We start from the raw sequence: 22,500 nt of genomic DNA, 5'->3' as shown, positions 1-22,500 counted from the left end.
TTGCTTTAGGGAGTGTCACTAAATATTCATGTTTTATCATGTTTGGTTTAGGGAGTGTCACTAAATGTTCAAGTTTTTTATCATGTTTGGTTTAAGGAGCGTCACTAAATATTCATGCTTTTATCATGTTTGGATTAGGGAGAGACACTAATTACTTATGTTTTTATCATGTTTGGTTTAGGGAGTGTCACTAAATATTCATGTTTTATCATGTTTGGTTTAGGAAGTGTCACTAAATATTCATGTTTTTACCATGTTAGGTTTAGGGAGTGTCACTAAATATTCATGTTTTTAATCATGTTTGGTTTAGGGAGTGTCACTAAATATTCATGTTTTTATCATGTTTGCTTTAGGGAGTGTCACTAAATATTCATGTTTTTAACATGTTAGGTTTAGGGAGTGTCACTAAATATTCATGTTTTTAACATGTTAGGTTTAGGGAGTGTCACTAAATATTCATGTTTTTAACATGTTAGGTTTAGGGAGTGTCACTAAATATTCATGTGTTTATCATGTTTGGTTTAGGGAGTGTCACTAAATATTCATGTTTATCAATGACAAACACTGGTATCTGATATGGATATTAATGACAACGTTGATATCAATTGATATCTGGTACTTATATCTATGACAATACTGATATCTGATAGTGATATGATTGACAACATTGTTATCTGATACTGATATCAATGACAACAATTATATCTGACATGATTATCAATTGATATCTGATATTGATATCAATGACAACATTAATATCTGATATTGATATTAATTGATACCTGATATTGATATCAATGACAATAATTCTATCTGATACTGATATTATTGACAGTATTGATATCAATTGATATCTGATATTAACATCAATGACGGCATTGAAATCTAATAATGATATCACCGACAGAACTGATGTTTGATACAGATATAACCCATTATTGATATCATTGACAACACGTATATCTGATATAGATATCACACTGATATCTGATATTATTGACACAATTGATATCTGATAATGATATCAATGTGATATCAATTGATATCTGATATCGACATCATTGACAACATTGATATCTGATACTGATATCAATGACAGCATTGATATTACTTGATATCTGATATTGATATCAATTGGTATCTGATACTATCAATGACAAAATTGATATCTGATATCAATTGATATCTGATATTGATATCAATGACAACATTGATATCTCATACAGATACCAATGACAACATTAATCCCTGATATTGATATCATTAACAACATTGGTATCTGATATTGATATCAATTGGTTGATATCTATCTCAGCATTGATATCTGATACTGATATCACTGACAACACGTATATAATAATATAATAAATATAGTAATAACAATACAAATAATAATAATATTCATTTTGTCTCCTAGAATAGGTAAAGATGTGCTCCTGTCAAAGAAAAGAAGGACAAAGTGTGCCTTGCTGCAGGGCCAAGGCAGCTGCTCAGAGTTGGCGTGTTCCATGGTCCATGGTCCATGTTCCATGGTCCACAGTCCATGTTCCATGGTCCATGGTCCACAGTCCATGGCAGAAGGATGTGTTTGTTTCTTTGCCCACTCAGTGCCAACATGGCCGCCCGTGATAGGAGGCAGATCAAAGGAGGTCTTTTACCTTCCGTCCTGCCTGCTGACGGTGTAGCCCAAAGCCGGCTTGTTGATGAAGCTGATGTTGACGCCCACCAGCGGCGTCCCGTCCGAGGTCACCACCTGTCCTCGGATGACGCAGGCGTGCCTGTAGCACACAATGACACTATAAACGTTAGCGTGCCTGTAGCACACAATGATACTATAAACGTTAGCGTGCCTGTAGCACACAATGACACTATAAACGTTAGCGTGCCTGCAGCACACAATGACACAATAAACGTTGGCGTGCCTGTAGCACACAATGACACTATAAACGTTAGCGTGCCTGTAGCACACAATGACACTATAAACGTTAGCGTGCCTGTAGCACACAATGACACTATAAACGTTAGCGTGCCTGTAGCACACAATGACACTATAAACGTTAGCGTGCCTGTAGCACACAATGACACTATAAACGTTAGCGTGCCTGTAGCACACAATGACACTATAAACGTTAGCGTGCCTGTAGCACACAATGACACTATAAACGTTAGCGTGCCTGTAGCACACAATGACACTATGAACGTTAGCGTGCCTGTAGCACACAATGACACTATAAACGTTAGCGTGCCTGTAGCACACAATGACACTATAAACGTTGGCGTGCCTGTAGCACACAATGACACTATAAACGTTAGCGTGCCTGTAGCACACAATGACACTATAAACGTTGGCGTGCCTGTAGCACACAATGACACTATAAACGTTAGCGTGCCTGTAGCACACAATGACACTATAAACGTTAGCGTGCCTGTAGCACACAATGATACTATAAACGTTAGCGTGCTTGTAGCACACAATGACACTATAAACGTTAGCGTGCCTGTAGCACACAATGACACTATAAACGTTAGCGTGCCTGTAGCACACAATGACACTAGAAACGTTAGCGTGCCTGCAGCACACAATGACACTATAAACGTTAGCGTGCCTGTAGCACGCAATGACACTATAAACGTTAGCGTGCCTGTAGCACACAATGACACTATAAACGTTAGCGTGCCTGTAGCACACAATGACGCTATAAACGTTAGCATGCCTGAAATAACAAAATATTTGCCTCTGAGACTTACAGTATACCTGTAGAATGAGCTAAAAAGGCTAGGATGCTAACGTTAGCATGTTCAAATGCTAATGTTAGCGTGTGTGAAGTAGCCCAAACATTTGGCTCTGAAGCGTACACCTTTAAAATTAGCTAAAAAGATAGCAATCCATGAGTTCCAATCCTGGTGGTCATCTTTAGATGAGACTACTTCCAATCCACGAGTTCCACTTCCTCCCTCCATGGCGAGCGAGTTGCTGGTCAGCCATTAAAAAGAAAAAAAGTCTCCCCTGACAGAATCTGCTATTTTTAACATCTTTATTTTAAACCAAAGTCAAGCGGCGGAACCAATTAACACGGCGCCCTCCAGGTGTCCTTACCTGAGGCTGCTGACCCCTGGCCTCCCATTGGACGCTGACATTATGCTAATGAGGCGGGGTCTCCTTCACCAGACCTTGGACTGGAAACAAGCCCACATTTTTTTTCCTTTTATCGCCTCTTTTTACCCACGTCCTTGTTTGCACACTTCCTGTCCCGACAGGAAGTGTGCAAGCGGAACTATCTTCCACCCTGCCTGAGCGGCGTCACGTCGCTCGTCCTCGCCGTGTAAATGTTGACATCCAACAGGCTAAGATAAGTTAAGCTAAGGCAGCATGACCATGGTACAAAAGTGACAAGGAAAACAAACATGGAGGAAAATGTTCATTTGATATTTCTTCTTTGGCTTCAATGCAGTTTTTAGACACTCCAGTTGAAGCTGGATCATCCTGAAACCTAAATCATCCTGAAACCTAAATCATCCTGAAACCTAGAACATAACTTGTTGTAATGTGTTTGTCCTGGCTGCTCAGTACAATATGGCTTAAAGGGTTTAACACTGCTAATCCCTCATCTACATGTTTGTTACATGTACAATGTTATAATATAATAATAATTATTATTATTATTAACAATAATAACAATAACAATAATAATAATAATAATAATAATAATATTATTATAACATACAATAATATTATATATATTATTATAATATAATAATACTATAATAATTGTATTTATATTATTATAGTAATGATATTATTAATATTATTAATTTTATTATTATCATTATTAATAATACTAATATTATTATATAATAATATTATGTATTATAATAATTAATTGTAATAATAATAATAATATTAAAAATATAATAATAATGACAACAATATTATTATTATCATTATTATTATATAATAATAATATGATATATATTGTATTATAATATATAATAATAATAATAAATAATACTATATACATTATATTATATTATATAAAATACTGATAACAACAATAATAATAGTATACTAATAATAATAATTATTATTATTATCATTATTATTATTATTATTAATAATAATACTACTAATATTATATAATAATACTATTATATATAATAATAATAAGAATAAGAATAAATAATAATGACAACAATATTATTATTATCATTATTATTATATAATAATAATATTATATATATTGTATTATAATATATAATAATAATAATAATAAATAATATTATATACATTATAATATTATATTATATAAAATACTGATAATAACAATAATAATAGTAGTATAATAATAATAATAATAATAATAATAATAATAATTATTATTATTATTATCATTATTATTATTATAAATAATAATAATAATACTAATATTATATAATAATACTATTATAGATAATAATAATAAGAATAAGAATAAATAATAAATAATAATAATATAATAAAAATATAATAATAATAATAATATTATTATTATATATAATTATAATAATACTACTACTACTACTACTAATAATAATAATATTATTATTATTAGTATTATTATAATTATATATAATAATATAGTAATATTATATATATTATATTATAATATATAATAATAATAATAATAATAATAATAAGATGGCGACTTGTCCAGGGTGTACCCCGCCTTCCGCCCGATTGTAGATGAGATAGGCTCCAGCGCCCCCTGCGACCCTAAAAGGGAATAAGCGGTAGAAAATGGATGGATGGATAATAATAATAATAATAATAATAATTATAATAAATAATAATAAAAATAATAATATTATTTACATTATAATTTTATAATACATAAAAATAATAATTATAACAATAATAATATTAATATAATTATTATCATTATTATTAGTAGTAGTGTAGTAGTACTACTACTACTACTACTACTAATAATAAAATGACTATGATAACATTGTACATGTAACAAACATGTAGATGAGGGATTAGCAGCGTTAAACACTTTGAGCCACGTCTGCTGTGCTGCGTGACAGACATGTCTGTGGCACAGATCACAGAGTGACATGTCTGTGGCACAGATCACAGAGTGACATGTCTGTGGCACAGATCACAGAGTGACATGTCTGTGGCACAGATCACAGAGTGACATGTCTGTGGCACAGATCACAGAGTGACATGTCTGTGGCACAGATCACAGAGTGACATGTCTGTGGCACAGATCACAGAGTGACATGTCTGTGGCACAGATCACAGAGTGACATGTCTGTGGCACAGATCACAGAGTGACATGTCTGTGGCACAGATCACAGAGTGACATGTCTGTGGCACAGATCACAGAGTGACATGTCTGTGGCACAGATCACAGAGTGACATGTCTCCCACAGCAGTCAGTGTTAAGTGGATCAATGCAAAGGTGATGGCTGAGTGGTCACATCAAGAGAGTCATGCTGGCAGGAAAACCTGATCAAGAACATCCGTCCCCTCCCCCACAACCACCCTGAAGGTGGGGTCTACACCACCACACATGAATAATACATTGTCTTTGATATTTTTAGGTGGGACTCCATTCTCCTCTTTTCACTTATTCATGGCCGCCCTTCTTCTTCACACACACACACACACACACACATATATATATATATATATATGGTCTCTTGTGTGTCATGTGTCCATCTTATTCCAGCCAGCTGACACTGTCCTCCTCATCACTGCCTCCAGCTGCCTCCTTCTCAACAACAACACTCATGTTTCTGTCACCTCCTCACACTTTTCACACCAAATAAGTCACACAACTAAATAACAACCAAGCTTCTCACTAATGTCATTAACCCTCGCCCCACGCTACATTAGGTCATATATCACACACACTGCAGCATAAATAATAATCACTTCATCTACAATTAAATTATAAGAATACATTACTGAAATATATTAATATTACAAGTTGAATAAAATGAATGACATTTTTATGACAAAATAATATAAATACATGATTAAAAATGTATTCAAATTAAATACTAATACCCAAATAGGAATAAATGAAATGTTTATGTAATTGTTAAAATAAACAAACAACTAAAAATATATCAATATTTCAATACTAATTATAACATAAATAGGAATAATATTTTAATGAACATTAAAATATAAATAAATGATTACACATGTATTCAAATCAAATAATACTGAAATAAAAAATGAATATGAATAAAAATGTATTTACACATTATTAAAATATATAATAATCAAATACTAACAATTAAAAATGATGATATTTTATTGAAAATTGAAATGCTAACATGCTAACAAATACATTAATACTAACACTAAATTAAAAAGGAATGCCATTTTAATTCAAATTAAAACATTAAATACATTTTTTTTTAAATATACAAAATTTAAACTAGAACACTAATATTTCAAAGAAAATAAAAATTCAAATGAGTAAAAATAAAGTAAAATAAACGTCAATACTAAAATAAAAGCAATAGTATTTTTAAATACTTTAAATATGGATACAATATTATAAATATATATTAAATTAAATAATACTACTAAAATAAAAAGGAATGTTATTTTAACGAAAATTTAAACAATAAATACATTATTTAAAAAGGTATAACATTTAAATATAATACTAAAACAATACAATTTCTAAGAAAATAAAATGCAAATGAGTAAAATTAATTTAAATTAAATGTCAATACTAAAATAGAAATAATAATGTTTTCATAATACTTTAAAAATGAATACAATAATATAAATAAATATTATATTAAATACTACTACTCAAATAAAAAGGAATGCTATTTTAATGAAAATTAAAACAATAATTACATTATTTAAAAATATATAACATTTAACTATAATACTAAAACAATAATATTTCTAAGAAAATAAAAATGCAAATGAGACAAATTAATTTAAATTAAATGGCAATACTAAAATAAAAGGAATAATATTACTTTAAATGTGGATAAAACATTATAAATATATATTAGATTAAATACTAATACTAAAATAAAAAAGGCATGTTATTTTAATGAAAATTAAAACAATAAATATACTATTTAAAAATATATAACATTTAAATATAATACTAAAACAATAATGTTTCAAAAAAAAAAAAAAATTCGAATGAGTAAAAATAAATTTAAATTAAATGTCTATACTAACATAAAAGGAATAATGTTTTAATAATACTTTAAATATGGATACATTATTATAAATATATATTAAATTAAGTACTAATACTAAAATAAAAGGAATGGTTAAGTAAATTTAAATATAAATAAATTATTTAAAAAAAACATACAAATTGAATAGAAACAGGAATAGGAATTTGATTTAAAAGTGCAATATTTCAAAATGTTAAATATAATTTCAAAACCTGATACCGCTCAGTGTGGTTTGAACAAAATGAAAAAGATCCCCAAAAAAAGACTCACTTCCCGTCGAAGGGGTTGGCGCCGTGCACCACGTGTGTGCTCTCCCTGCCCACCAGGAATCGGACGCGGTCGTAGAAAGTTCCCAGGTTGCCCTGGCCCGAAGACACCTGCGTCTCCTTGATGATGTCCAGGGGGTCCGGGGAGCCCACACACAAGGCGGTGCTGAGACAGCTGGCCTGGAGGCAGCAGTCAGGGTCCATGCAGTCCACCAGGCCGTCTGGCAACACACACACACACACACACACACACACACACAATCATGTCATGTGATTGGCTGATATCCACTGATATCAGCTCATACGGGGTGATATCAGACGCTGCTGTCAGTCAAGTTGTTGGAGAAAAAGGTTGAATAATAAAAGTCAACATGTGACTTGTGAAGGACAGGAAGTCAGCTGTGGTCCTTCAGGACTGCCGGAGGCTTCTTCCAGGCCAGACCTGCAGGTCTCCACCAGGGGCCCGCTGACGTTTTAGGCCCGGGGCCAAGTGACTTGTGTTTTCACCTCAACACGCCCTCAGCGGGGGCTTCCTGCCCGCTCGCTCTCGGTGCTTTACCTGCGTCGTTGTCCTTGACGTCGCCACAGGCCGTTTCCATGGACGTGTCGCAGCCGCCGCCTCTCCAGCCCAGCTGGCACACGCAGGACCAGCCGCCATTACCCAGAGTGCACCTGCCGTTACCGTTACACAGGCCGGGACAGCCCTCTGCGGACAAGGACACGCAGGATATCAACTACTTGACTTTTTGCTTTTTTCACACCTTTTTTTAACAGACCATCAAGATGGAAGAAAATACTAAAACATAATGATTAATTAGGAACAAACTGCACTTTTTTTACATGATTTCAATGCACTTTTGTGACAATCAACCACTGCTTCCTGTACAGGAAAAACACACATGAGGATGAGTCTGCACTTACAGTAACAACATACTGTACACACATCATATACACACTTTATACACATATCATATACACACATCATACACACATCATATATACATCATATACACACATATATACACGCATTATACACACATCATATACACACAAACACACATCATATACACACATTATACACACACATCATATATACATCATATACACACACATTATACACACATCATATACACACATCATACACACGCATCATACACACACATATACACACACACACATTACATACACACATCATATATACACATCATACACACACACATCATATACACACATATATACACACACACATAATATATACACACACACACATCATATACACACATACACACACATCATATATACATCATATACACACATATATACACACACATCATATACACACATCATATACACACACATCATATACACACATCATATACACACACATCATATACGCACATCATATATACACACACATCATATATACACATCATACACACACACATCATATACACACATCATATATACACATCATACACAAACACATCATATACACACATCATACACACAAATCATATATACATCATATACACACACATCATACACACAAATCATATATACGTCATATACACACATCATATACACACATCATATACACACACATCATATACGCACATCATATATACACACATATATACATCATATACACACACATCATATACGCACATCATATACAAACACACATTATATATACACATCATACACACACACACACATCATATACAAACACATCATATACGCACATCATATATACACACACATCATATATACACATCATACACACACACATCATATACACACATCATATATACACATCATATACACACGTAATATACACACACATATATACACACATAATATACACAGATCATATATACACATCATACACACAAATCATATATACATCATATACACACATCTTATACACACATCATATACACACACATCATATACGCACATCATATATACACACATATATACATCATATACACACACATCATATACGCACATCATATACAAACACACATTATATATACACATCATACACACACACACATCATATACAAACACATCATATATACACACACATCATATATACACATCATACACACACACATCATATACACACATCATATATACACATCATACACACATCATATACACACATAATATACACACACATATATACACACATAATATACACACACATCATATACACAGATCATATATACACATCATACACACACATCATATACACACATCATACACACAAATCATATATACATCATATACACACATCATATACACACACATCATATACGCACATCATATATACACACATGTATACATCATATACACACACACATCATATACGCACATCATATACAAACACACATCATATATACACATCATACACACACACACATCATATACAAACACATCATATATACACACACATCATATATACACATCATACACACACACACCATATACACACACATCATATACGCACATCATATATACACACACATCATATATACACATCATACACACACACATCATATACACACATCATATATACACATCATATACACACATATATACACACATCATATACACGCATCATATATACACGTCAAACACACACACACATCATACACACACATCATATATACATCATATACACACATATATACACACACACCATATACACACATCATATATACACACATATATACATCATATACACACATCATATAAACACACCTCATATACGCACATCATATATACACACACATCATATACCGTATTTTCCGCACTATAAGGCGCACCGGATTATTAGCCGCACTTTCAATGAATTACATATTTCATAACTTTGTCCACCAATAAGCCGCCCCGGATTATAAGCCGCGCTAAAGTGAATGTCAAAAAAACAGTCAGATAGTTCAGTCAAACTTTAATAATATATTGAAAACCAGCGTTCTAACAACTCTGTCCCAAAATGTACGCAAATGTGCAATCACAAACATAGTAAAATTCAAAATGGTGTAGAGCAATAAATAGCAACATAATGTTGCTCGAACGTTAATGTCACAACACACAAAATAAACATAGCGCTCACCTTCTGAAGTTATTCTTCATTCGTAAATCCTTCGAATTCTTCGTCTTCGGTGTCCGAATTGAAAAGTTGCACAAGCGTGGGATCCAAAAATGGCCGGTTCCGTCTCGTCGAAGTCATCGGAGTCAGTGTCGCTGTTGTTGTCCAGTAGTTCTGTGAATCCTGCCTTCCGGAAAGCTCGGACCACAGTTGTGACCGAAATATCTGCCCAGGCATTTACGATCCACTGGCAGATGTTGGCGTATGTCGTCCGGCGCTGTCTGCCCGTCTTAGTGAAGGTGTGTTCGCCTTCGGAGCTGTGTGAAAAAAGCCACCCGGCCTCTTCGCGTAAACTTCCCTTAACCACTCGCTCATCTTTTCTTCATCCATCCCTTCGAGTTAGCTTTTATGATGACGCCGGCTGGAAAGGTCTCTTTTGGCAAGGTCTTCCTTTTGAATATCACCATGGGTGGAAGTTTCTGGCCATTAGCATGGCAAGCTAGAACCACAGTGAAGGATGACTTCTCATTCCCTGTGGTGCGAATATTCACCGTACGTGCTCCCGTTCCTGTGAACCATATCAGTTGCTGTGAAATACGGTAGTAATCCGTGTGCGGATGGAGAGATTGCGTCTTTTCATGAACCGGATCCTTGTCGCTTAGTAGGAGCCATTTTGTGGTCTTTACAGATGTAAACAGGAAATGAAACGTACGGTGATATCCGCGCGTTTTTTCTTCTTCTTCCGGGAGCGGGTGGTTGCTTACAGTAGAAGAAGAAGCGCTTCCTGTTCTATGGGGGCGGGTGCTTTCCTTGGCGGTTGCTTGCGTAGAAGAAGAAGCGCTTCCTGTTCTACCGGGAAAAAAGATGGCGGCTGTTTACCGAAGTTGCGAGATCGAAACTTTATGAAAATGAATCGTAATAAAGCACACCGGGTTATAAGCCGCACTGTCAGCTTTTGAGAAAATGTGTGGTTTTTAGGTGCGCCTTATAGTGCGGAAAATACGGTATACACATCATACACACATCATATACAAACACATCATATACGCACATCATATATACAAACACATCATATATACACATCATACACACACACATCATATACAAACACATCATATATACACACACATCATATATACACATCATACACACAGCACTTACACACATCATATACACATTTCATATATACACACATCATACACACACACACACATCAGATACACATCATCTTCACACATCATATAAACACATCACATACAAATCTTATATACACACACATCATATACACACACACATCACATATCATATACACACATCATATACAAACATTCATACACACACATTATATACACACATCATAATCACACATCATATACACATCATATATATATATATATATATATATATATATATATATATATATATATATACATATATATATATATACACACACATATATATATATATATATATATATATATATATATATATATATATATATATATATATATATATATATATATATATATATATATATATATATACATTTGATGCCTGCAACATGTTTCAAAAAAGCTGGCACAAGTGGCAAAAAAGAGTGAGGTAGTTGCTCATCAAAGACTTATTTGGAACATCCCACAGGTGAACAGGCTAATTGGGAACAGGTGGGTGCCATGATTGGGTATAAAAGCAGCTTCCATGAAATGCTCAGTCATTCACAAACAAGGACGGGGGCGAGGGTCACCACTTTGTCAACAAATGCCTGAGCAAATTGTTTAAGAGCAACATTTCTCAAGCAGCTATTGCAAGGAATTTAGGGATTTCACCAACTAAAAGTTCAGAGAATCTGGAGAAATCACCGTATGTATATATTATTAATGTTGTGAATACTAATCTTTATATATCTAGAAAGGCTGGTCCTAAAGAGGGAGGCTTTTTTCTCAGGTCTCAAAAAGGTAAGACATACAAGAATGTGTGTAACCAAAGGATGTTGTTGTTGTGTTGAGGAGGATAACACAATGTGTTCACATACACACACATTAGTGATTGTGTGTGTGTGTTCTTGTATTTCTACCCTTCTTGAGACATAAAGAAGGAAAAGTATCTTCCATATGAGGAGGTGTGACATAAATCAATAACATTGCATCTAATAGACAATGTCTCATTTGTGGTGACATCTATCAACATGAGGGTGGTCCCAAAAAGGAGGCATTTTTCACATTGACTGTGTGTCGCTTTTAAAAGTGCTCCCCCTCTGGTCAACATATGAAATAACAAGTGTGTGAAAGACATTGAAATGCGCCCCCTTTGGCCAAAATTAATTACAAAAATAAAATAAATATGCATATAGAGACATACTGTCATAACTTGAAGGAAATAATGAAGATTAAAAACCAATTACAAACAAAAAATTATAAAATGAACTAAAAGCTTACCTTTTTTATATTTATATATAAATATAAAATATATATTGTATACAAATAGGTAGGCTTATTTTCCGTAGGTCTAAAAAAATACAAGAATGTGTGTAAAATAAAATAAAATATTTAAAAAAAATACGTGCATAGTATGTATATATTATTAATGTTGTAAATACACTTCTTTATATATCTAGAAAGGCTGGTCCTAAAGAGGGAGGCTTTTTTCTCAGGTCTCAGGAAGGTAACAAATACAAGAATGTGTGTAATCAAAGGGTGTTGTTATAGTGTTGAGGAGGATAACACAATGTGTTCACACACACACACACACATTAGTGATTTTGTGTGTGTGTGTGTGTGTGTGATGACCCTGGGCTCCACAGTTGATGAATGCGATAGACCTCAGCGAGGCTGATAATGTGCGTTTGCAGTGCAGTGAGTAGGTGTTATCTCCACAGTCGATATTCACGTCACTGCGGCAGCGGCCGCTGCTAACGCCGCATCATAAACGCTGCGGCGTGCTCCTTGTTAGCAAAGAAGTGTGACAATGCTCACCTTCCAGATCGCAGCTTTGTTGTCCACATCAACACTTTCACACCTTTTCTACTATCAATAAACATCTGCTTTGTGCTATCAAACATAATCATATATGCTATTTATTTGTACTAATTATGTCTGAGGCTAATACGAACAACAACAACTCAGAGCATTACCAGAATGAACGGAGTCAATTTCAATCAATCAATAGCGACAATCCCATTACATCAAAAAAAAAGCTCCAATAAAAAGTTCATTACAAAAAAAGTGCTCCGATGAGGCAATATTAGCCGTGCTGTGGTGAGGGTGAGCAAACCAAGCACTCCTTCCCTCCTGCCTTGCAGCACCCAGGTCTCCAAAGTGCTTTTGTGGCCCGCGGCCCAGTTCTAAAAATACTATCAAACCAAACTAAACACAAACAAGTGGAATAAAAGAGCAAACAGGTGAAATGTGACAAGAAAGAGGAGCAATGTTGACTCTAATAACACAAAGCTGTCATTGACAGAAACAAACAAATAAATATAATGAAAAAACAAAACAGTCATTATTAAAAAAATAAATAAAAATCAAAATGTATGAATTATTGACTTATTGAAGACTCAAATTATTTCTCAATAAAAATTACACTTTTCAATATTTTTTGAAGGGAAATATGTCATATTTTGTGTGTATTATTTACAACATGTCCGAAAAGGAGTAGGAAGAAGCTTTTTTTTTGTATTTTTGTGTGCAAGCCATAAAAAGTATTTTCTTTGACAAAAAGGGCATAAAAAAAACTAACAAACGCACAAAATATAGTAATACAAAAAACTGTCATTGCTAAAAAACAAACAAAACAAATCAAAACTGATGTTATTGACTTAAAAATTTCACTTTTAAATATTTTTTTGGGGGGGAAAATGTCATTTTTTGTCAGTTTATTTACAACATGTCCGAAAAGGAGTAGGAAGAAACCATTTTTTTGGGTGTTTTTGTGGGCAGGCCATAAAAATACTTTTTTTTTTTTTACAAAAAGTGCATAAACAAACAAACATAAATAAAAATTGTCATTGCTCAAAAAATAATAATGAAGCAAAATCAATGTTATGAATTATTGACTTAAAAATTTCCCTTTGAAACATTTTTTTGGGGGAAAACACGTCATCTTTTGTGTGTATGGTGTTAATTTATTTACAACATGTCCGAAAAGGAGTAGGAAGAAGCATTTTTGTTGTTGTTGTAATTTTGTGAGCAAGCCATAAAAAGTATTTTCTTTGACAAAAAGGGCATAAACAAACAAATATAATAAAAAAACCAAAAACAGTCATTATTGAAAAAAATAATACTAAATCAAAATGTATGAATTATTGACTTATTGAAGACTCAAATTATTTCTCAATAAAAATTACACTTTTCAATATTTTTTGAAGGGAAATATGTCATATTTTGTGTGTATTATTTACAACATGTCCGAAAAGGAGTAGGAAGAAGCTTTTTTTTTGTATTTTTGTGTGCAAGCCATAAAAAGTATTTTCTTTGACAAAAAAAGGCATAAAAAACAAACAAACAAACACACAAAATATAATACAAAAAACTGTCATTGCTCAAAAAACAAACAAAACAAATCAAAACTGATGTTATTGACTTAAAAAATTCACTTTTAAATATTTTTTGGGGGGAAAATATGTCATATTTTGTCAGTTTATTTACAACATGTCCGAAAAGGAGTAGGAAGAAACCATTTTTTTGGGGTGTTTTTGTGTGCAGGCCATAAAAATACTTTTTTTTTGACAAAAAGGGCATAAACAAACAAACAAACAAACAAACATAATTTAAAAAAAATGTCATTGCTCAAAAAATAATAATGAAGCAAAATCAATGTTATGAATTATTGACTTAAAAATTTCCCTTTCAAACATTTTTTGGGGGAAAACACGTCATCTTTTGTGTGTATGGTGTCAATTTATTTACAACATGTCCGAAAAGGAGTAGGAAGATTTTTTTGTTGTTGTATTTTTGTGTGCAGGCCATAAAAAGTATTTTCTTTGACAAAAAGGGTATAAACAAACAAACAAATATAATAAAACAACAAAAGTCATTATTAAAAAAAAAATTAAAAAATAAAAATGTATGAATTATTGACTTATTGAAGACTCAAATTATTTCTCAATAAAAATTACACTTTTCAATATTTTTTTGGGGGGGAAATATGTCTTTTTTGTGTGTATTGTGTCAATTTATTTACAACATGTCCGAAAAGGAGTAGGAAGAAGCTTTTTTTGTGTGTGTTTTTGTGTGCAGGCCATAAAAAGTATTTTCTTTGATAAAAAGGGCATAAAAAACAACAACAAACACACAAAATATAATACAAAAAACTGCCATTGCTCAAAAAAACAAAAACAAAAACAAATCAAAACTGATGTTATGAATTATTGACTTAAAAATTTCCCTTTAAAATATTTTTTTGGGGGAAAATGTCATATTTTGTGTGTATTGTGTCAATTTATTTACAACATGTCCAAAAAGGAGTAGGAAGAAGCTTTTTTTGTTGTTGTAATTTTGTGTGCAGGCCATAAAAAGTATTTTCTTTGACAAAAAGGGCATAAACAAACAAACACATATAATTAAAAAAACTAAAGTAATTATAAAATAAAATTAAAAAAAATCAAATTGTATGAATTATTGACTTATTGAAGACTCAAATTATTTCTCAATAAAAATTATACTTTTCAATATTTTTTGGGGGGGAAATATGTCATATTTTGTGTGTATTGTGTCAATTTATTTACAACATGTCCGCAAAGGAGTAGGAAGAAGCTTTTTTTTTTTTGTATTTTTGTGTGCAGGCCATAAAAAGTATTTTCTTTGACAAAAAGGGCATAAAAGAAACAACAAACACACAAAATATAATACAAAAAACTGTCATTGCTAAAAAAAAACAAAAACAAAGACAAATCAAAACTGATGTTATGAATTATTGACTTAAAAATTTCACTTTTAAATATTTTTTTGGGAAAAATGTCATATTTTGTGTGTATTGTGTCAATTTATTTACAACATGTCCGAAAAGGAGGAGGAAGAAGCTTTTTTTTTTTGTATTTTTGTGTGCAGGCCATAAAAAGTATTTACTTTGACAAAAAGGGCGTAAACAAAAATCATAATAAAAAACACAAAACAGTCATTGCTCAAAAAATAATAATGAGTCAAAATCAATGTAATTAATTATTGACTTATTGAAGACTCAAATGATTGTTTGGGGGGGGCATGTTGTTGCACATTGTGTGTTTTTGCCATCAAAACAGGGTTTTCTTTAATATAAAATGCATGAAATATAAAAATAAACTTTATATCGGCAGATAGATCAGAAGATTTAAGTGATAAGAACAAAAATAAAACGGTATATGACTAATTTTTAACATTTTTATTGGTTTGAATGACAAATATCAAAATGGCCGCCGCATGCTTTCATTTTTCAGTGTGTGGCCCTCAATGGAAAAGGTTTGGAGGCCCCTGCTGACAGTAGCAGGTCCCCTGAGTCACTTGTAAACAAACATGGTCACACTTTCTCACATTTTGCTTGATATTTGCACCGAATGCAAACATTCCGGAAGCAGTTGGAAAAAAAACCATCACGCTTCAACACATCAAACCTTATCTGCTGCCAGCATGGCTACCACGGTGTCTTGAAAGGTAGACGGCTGCCGCCAACAAAGCTGTGCACAAACTAGGCTTTTGTCATGTTGCCTAATGCTCACAATAAGACAAGAACACGTTATTCTTCTTTTACGCATTCTAAGTTGTAAAATATGGCGAGTAAGAGGTGGCTAACAATGCAGCTGATTGAATTGCGCCCATAAAGTCCTCTAAAAACACCAACAATACCCATTATTAAATTTCTTTTAAATTTTTAAAAATTAAAAAAATTTTTTTTTTTTTTTTTAATATTTTTAAATTTTTAAAATATTTTTAACTTTTTTTAAACTCTTTTTAAAACTTTTTTTTTACTTTTTTTTTTTACTTTTTAAAAAATGTTTTACCCTAACCCTAGCCTTAATCTTAACCCTAACCCTAACCCTAACCCTAAAAAAAAAGTTAATTGTTAAAATTGTTTAAAAAAATTATAAATTGTTTTAAATTGTTTTTAAAAATAAAAAAAGTTTAATTTTTTTTTTACAAATAAAAAAAAAATAAAAAAAATAAAAACATTTAAAAACATTTTAAAAAATTAAAACAATCATTTTTTACCTTGAAAAAAAAATTTTAACTTGAAAAATTTTTTGTACCTTGAAAATCATTTTTTACCTTGAAAAACATTTTTTACCTTGAAAAAAAAATTTACCTTGAAAATTTTTTTTACCTTGAAAATCATTCATTTACCTTGAAAATCATTTTTAACCTTGAAAAAAAAATTTTACCTTGAAATTTTTTTTTACCTTGAAAATCATTTTTTACCTTGAAAATCATGTTTTAACTTAAAACATTTTATTTTTATTTATTTTTTTAAATTTTTACGTTTTTTAATTTTTTTTTTTAATTTTTGTAACATTTTTTAAATTTTTTAAATTTTTTTAAAATTTAAATTTTTTTCATTTTTTTAAAATATTTTTAAAAATTTTAAATATTTTGAACTTTTTTGAACTTTTTTTTAACTTTTTTTAAACTTTTTTTTTTAACTTTTTTTTAACTTTTTTATTTTATTTTTTACCCTAACCCTAACCCTAATCTTAACCCTAACCCTAACCCTAACCCCAAAAAAAAATGTTAATTGTTAAAATTGTTTAAAAAAATTAAAAACATTTAAAATTGTTTTAAATTGTTTTAAAAAATTAAAAAAGATGAAAAAAAAGTTTAAATTTTTTTTACTAATTAAAAAAAAAATTAAAAAAATTAAAAAATAAAAAAACATTTAAAAAAAATTTGAAAATCATTTTTTACCTTGAAAAAAAATGTTTACCTTGAAAAAAACATTTTAACTTGAAAAATTTTTTGTACCTTGAAAATCATTTTTTACTTTGAAAAAAAAAATTTACCTTGAAAAAAAAAATTTACCTTGAAAATTTTTTTTTACCTTGAAAATCATATTTAGCCTTGAAAAAAAAATTTTACCTTGAAATTTTTTTTTACCTTGAAAATCATTTGTTTACCTTGAAAATCATGTTTTAACTTGTTTTAACTTAACTTAACTTTAATTTTAAATTTTTTTACGTATTTTTAATTTTTTTTTAATTTTTGTAACAATTTAACATTTTTTTAAAAAATTAAAAATTTTACATTTTTTTATTTATTTTTTAATATTTTAATTTTTAAAAAAAATATTTTTAACTTTTTTTTAAACTTTTTTAAAACTTTTTTTTAAACTTTTTTTATTTAATTTTTTACCCTAACCCTAACCCAGGGTGGCAGTCTCACCCCCAACACCAAAGACAGGATGAGGAGGAAGAAGTGCAGCAGCAACAGGAAGTGACATCATCCATCCCAACATTCCAGCGTGACTACTTCAGGAATATCATGTTTTAATTCTTTATTTTCTCCGCTTCCTGCTCTCATTTTTGTTCCACTTCCTAATTTGGTCATGTCTTTCAGTGACCTAATTGTTGCTCCACACTCTTGATTAGTGATCAACATTTCCCAGAATTCCAACTTTTCCGGGACATTTTCCCATTCAAAATGAATTGGCCATTTTTCAAACTTCCACCATTTCCACATTCTTCAAGCGATTCAAAGCATTCCCCCTTCAACATATTTCACTCATCCTGGACATTCAAACTATCATTTTTCCAAGTTAAAAACAATTCATAGGAATTCCCAGAATTCCCGTTTTTTTTTTTTTTTAATTTTCTGTGGACTACTCCTTCCACATTAGTCAACCCACTTCAACCGTTCCACCGTCAAAACATTCCTCTTAATCAGGACAAAAAAACTAATTTGTTTTTTGAACTGCAAAAATTCCTGGCTTCCCCGAAATTCCAGGAATTCCTTAATACCATTTCTCAATTAAAAATGTTACTAAGTCAACATTTCTTGACCGATTTGAACATTTCCAACACCAACCATTTCAACTCATTCAGGACATTTTCCTGGAATTCCCAAATTTCAATGAAATTCCCATTAAAAAGAATGGGACATTTTTCAAACTCCCACATTTTTTATCTGATTCAAACTGTTCCAACTTCAAAATATTCAGCCTGTTCAGGAATTGTGTGCTCTTCTTCAACAATTATAACAAAAATTCCAGGATTTCCAAGAATTCCCAGTTTTTAGGGACATTTTCAAAATGAATTATCCATTTTTCAAACTTCCACAATTCCCACATTTTTCAACCGATTCAAAACATTCCACCTTCCACTCATCCTGGAAATTCAAACTATTTTTCCATGTTCAACACATTTCCAGGAATTCCTGTTTTTCTAACTTTATTTCCAACCTTTTTTAGAGCAATGACTCCTTCCACATTTTTCAACTGTTCCACTGTCAAAACCTTCCTCTTAGTCAGGACAAAAAACCAAGTAGGTTTAAGAACTTGAAAAAAATCCCAGTTTTCCCGAAATTCCCTAATACCATTTTTCAATTAAAAAAAAAAGTTCCTACTTCAACATTTCTTGACTGATTTAAACACCAAACAATTTAAATACCATTCATGCTCCTAATCATTTTCAAAAAAATCATGCTTTTCCAAATTTCCAGGAAGTTCCCATTGAAATGAATGGGACAGTTTTCCGAGTTGCACAATTCCCACATTTTTCAAGCTATTCAAACCATTCCAGCATCAACACATTCCCCTCATCCTGGACATTTTAAACTAACACTTTCCCAAGTTCCAAACCAAATTCCGGTTTTACTGGAAATTCAAACTCTCCAACATTCAAACTATTCTCACATTCATACTACTTTCTGTCAGCATTTCACTTCAACTTCAGCATTGGAACATTCACACGCAATTCCTTCATTAGCGGTTTAAAAGACCATAATTGTGTTAAAACTGTCTATGTTTGCACAATTACTAAGTTTACATTATACCATTTTTTCCCATCCTAAAAACTGGTGTTGACAGCGGTCACGCCAACACATAAACACAGGTAGTGCACACAAACAAAAACAGTCCAAGAGAAGCAACAAACAGTTTGTTGTTATAATAAAATATACATTCAGATATTGTATGTCTGCTTTTTTACACACCCCTAAGACTGTATATCGTATGTCTGCTTTTTTCTATGCCCCTGAAACTGTATATTGCATGTCAGCTCTTTTTGTATACCCTGAAAGTGTACATTGTAGCTGTGTTCCAATTCCGGGTCTGCATCCTTGGGAGGACCCGGCCTACGCAGCCTCAGAAGGCTGCACCTTCGGAGGCCCCTCCGAAGGATGCGTCACCCGTTGTTAAATGGGACAGTGTAGCCTGCGGAGGATACATACTTTTGAAAGTGTCTTCGCTGCTTGCATTTGCCGACATGGTCAAAAAGATCCGGGTTGAACAACGGCGTGCAAAGCATCCTGGGATATGTGAGGCCAGGAAGGATAGTGGCGGTGCATGGTCAGAATGCAGGGAAAAAGAGGGCGCATTTGTGGGCTGCATTTGGAGGAGCCTCCAATGTGAATGACTTGGGACAGCCTTCACGCAGCGTTGTGACGTAAGCCGCCTTCAAATTCGCCCTTCGAAGGATGCAGACCCTGAATTGGGACACAGCTTGTATGTCTGCTCTTTTTGTATACCCCTGAAACTGTATATTCCATGTCTGCTCTTTTTGTATACCCCTGAAACTGTATATTAAACGTCTGTTTTTTTGTATATCCCTGCAACTGTCTACAATATATCTATTTTTCTTGTACACCCTTGAAACTGTATATTGTATATCCGCTTTTTTCGTACATCCCTAAAACTGTATATTATAAATTAGCTTTTTTGTACACCCCTAAAACTGTATATTGTATATCTGCTTTTTTTGTACACCCCTAAAACTGTATATTACATGTGTGCTCTTTTTGTATACCCCTGAAACTGTATATTCAACGTCTGTTTTTTGTATACTCCTGAAACTGTTTATAATATATCTGTTTTTCTTGTACACCCCTGAAACTGTATATTGTATATCCGCTTTTCTCGTACACCCCTAAAACTGTATATTGTATGTTTGCTTTTTTTTGTACACCCCTAAAACTGTATATTGTGTATCTGCTTTTTTTGTACACCCCTAAAACTGTATATTGTGTATCTGCTTTTTTCTATTCCCTGAAACTGTATATTGCATGATTGCTTTTTTGTATACCCCTGAAACTGTATATAACATGTCTGCTCTTTTTGTATACCCCTGAAGCTGTATATTACATGTCTGCTCTTTTTGTACACCCCTGAAGCTGTATATTACATGTCGGCTCTTTTTGTACACCCCTGAAGCTGTATATTACATTTCGGCTCTTTTTGTATAGGCCTGAAACTGTATATTAAACGTCTGTTTTTTGTATACCCCTGTAACTGTATATAATATATCTTTTTTTCTTGAACACCCCTGAAACTGTATATTGTATATCCGCTTTTTTCGCACATCCTTAAAACTGTAAATTGTATATCTGCTTTTTTCTATACCCCTGAAACTGTATATTTCATGATTGCTTTTTTGTATACCCCTGAAACTGTATATTACATGTCTGCCTTTTTGTGCACCCCTAAAACTGTATATTGTATTTCTGCTTTTTTCGCACACCCCTAAAACTGTATATTGTACATCTACTTTTCTGTACACTCCTGAAACTGTATATTCATTTTCTGCTTTTTTTTTACACCCCTGAAACTGTATATTGCATGATTGCTTTTTTGTATACCCCTGAAACTGTATATAATATTTCTGCTTTTTTGTACACCCCTAAAACTGTATATTGTACATCTACATTTTGGGCACCCCTAAACTGTATATTGTATATCTGCTTTTTTCGCACACCCCTAAAACTGTATATTGTATATCTGTACCATGAATTGATTAACGTGGACCCCGACTTAAAC

General features: G+C 32.2%; 1 protein-coding gene across 1 annotated transcript in view; it reads right to left on the bottom strand.

The window, feature by feature from the left end:
• Positions 1-22,500, bottom strand: part of tenm4 (teneurin transmembrane protein 4) — a 218,553-nt gene that overhangs the window by 65,223 nt on the left and 130,830 nt on the right. The window contains exons 17-19 of the mRNA XM_061972168.1: positions 8,035-8,181; positions 7,480-7,696; positions 1,659-1,778 (exon numbers count right to left, since the gene is read on the bottom strand). Of these exons, the coding sequence (XP_061828152.1) occupies positions 1,659-1,778; positions 7,480-7,696; positions 8,035-8,181 (484 nt within the window). The remainder of the gene's footprint in view (positions 1-1,658; positions 1,779-7,479; positions 7,697-8,034; positions 8,182-22,500) is intronic.

Source organism: Nerophis lumbriciformis, linkage group LG17 (assembly GCF_033978685.3).
Source record: "Nerophis lumbriciformis linkage group LG17, RoL_Nlum_v2.1, whole genome shotgun sequence".
Taxonomy (NCBI): Eukaryota; Metazoa; Chordata; class Actinopteri; order Syngnathiformes; family Syngnathidae; genus Nerophis; species Nerophis lumbriciformis.
The sequence above is the reverse complement of the archived record's forward strand: the minus strand, read 5'-3'. Positions and strand labels throughout refer to the sequence as shown.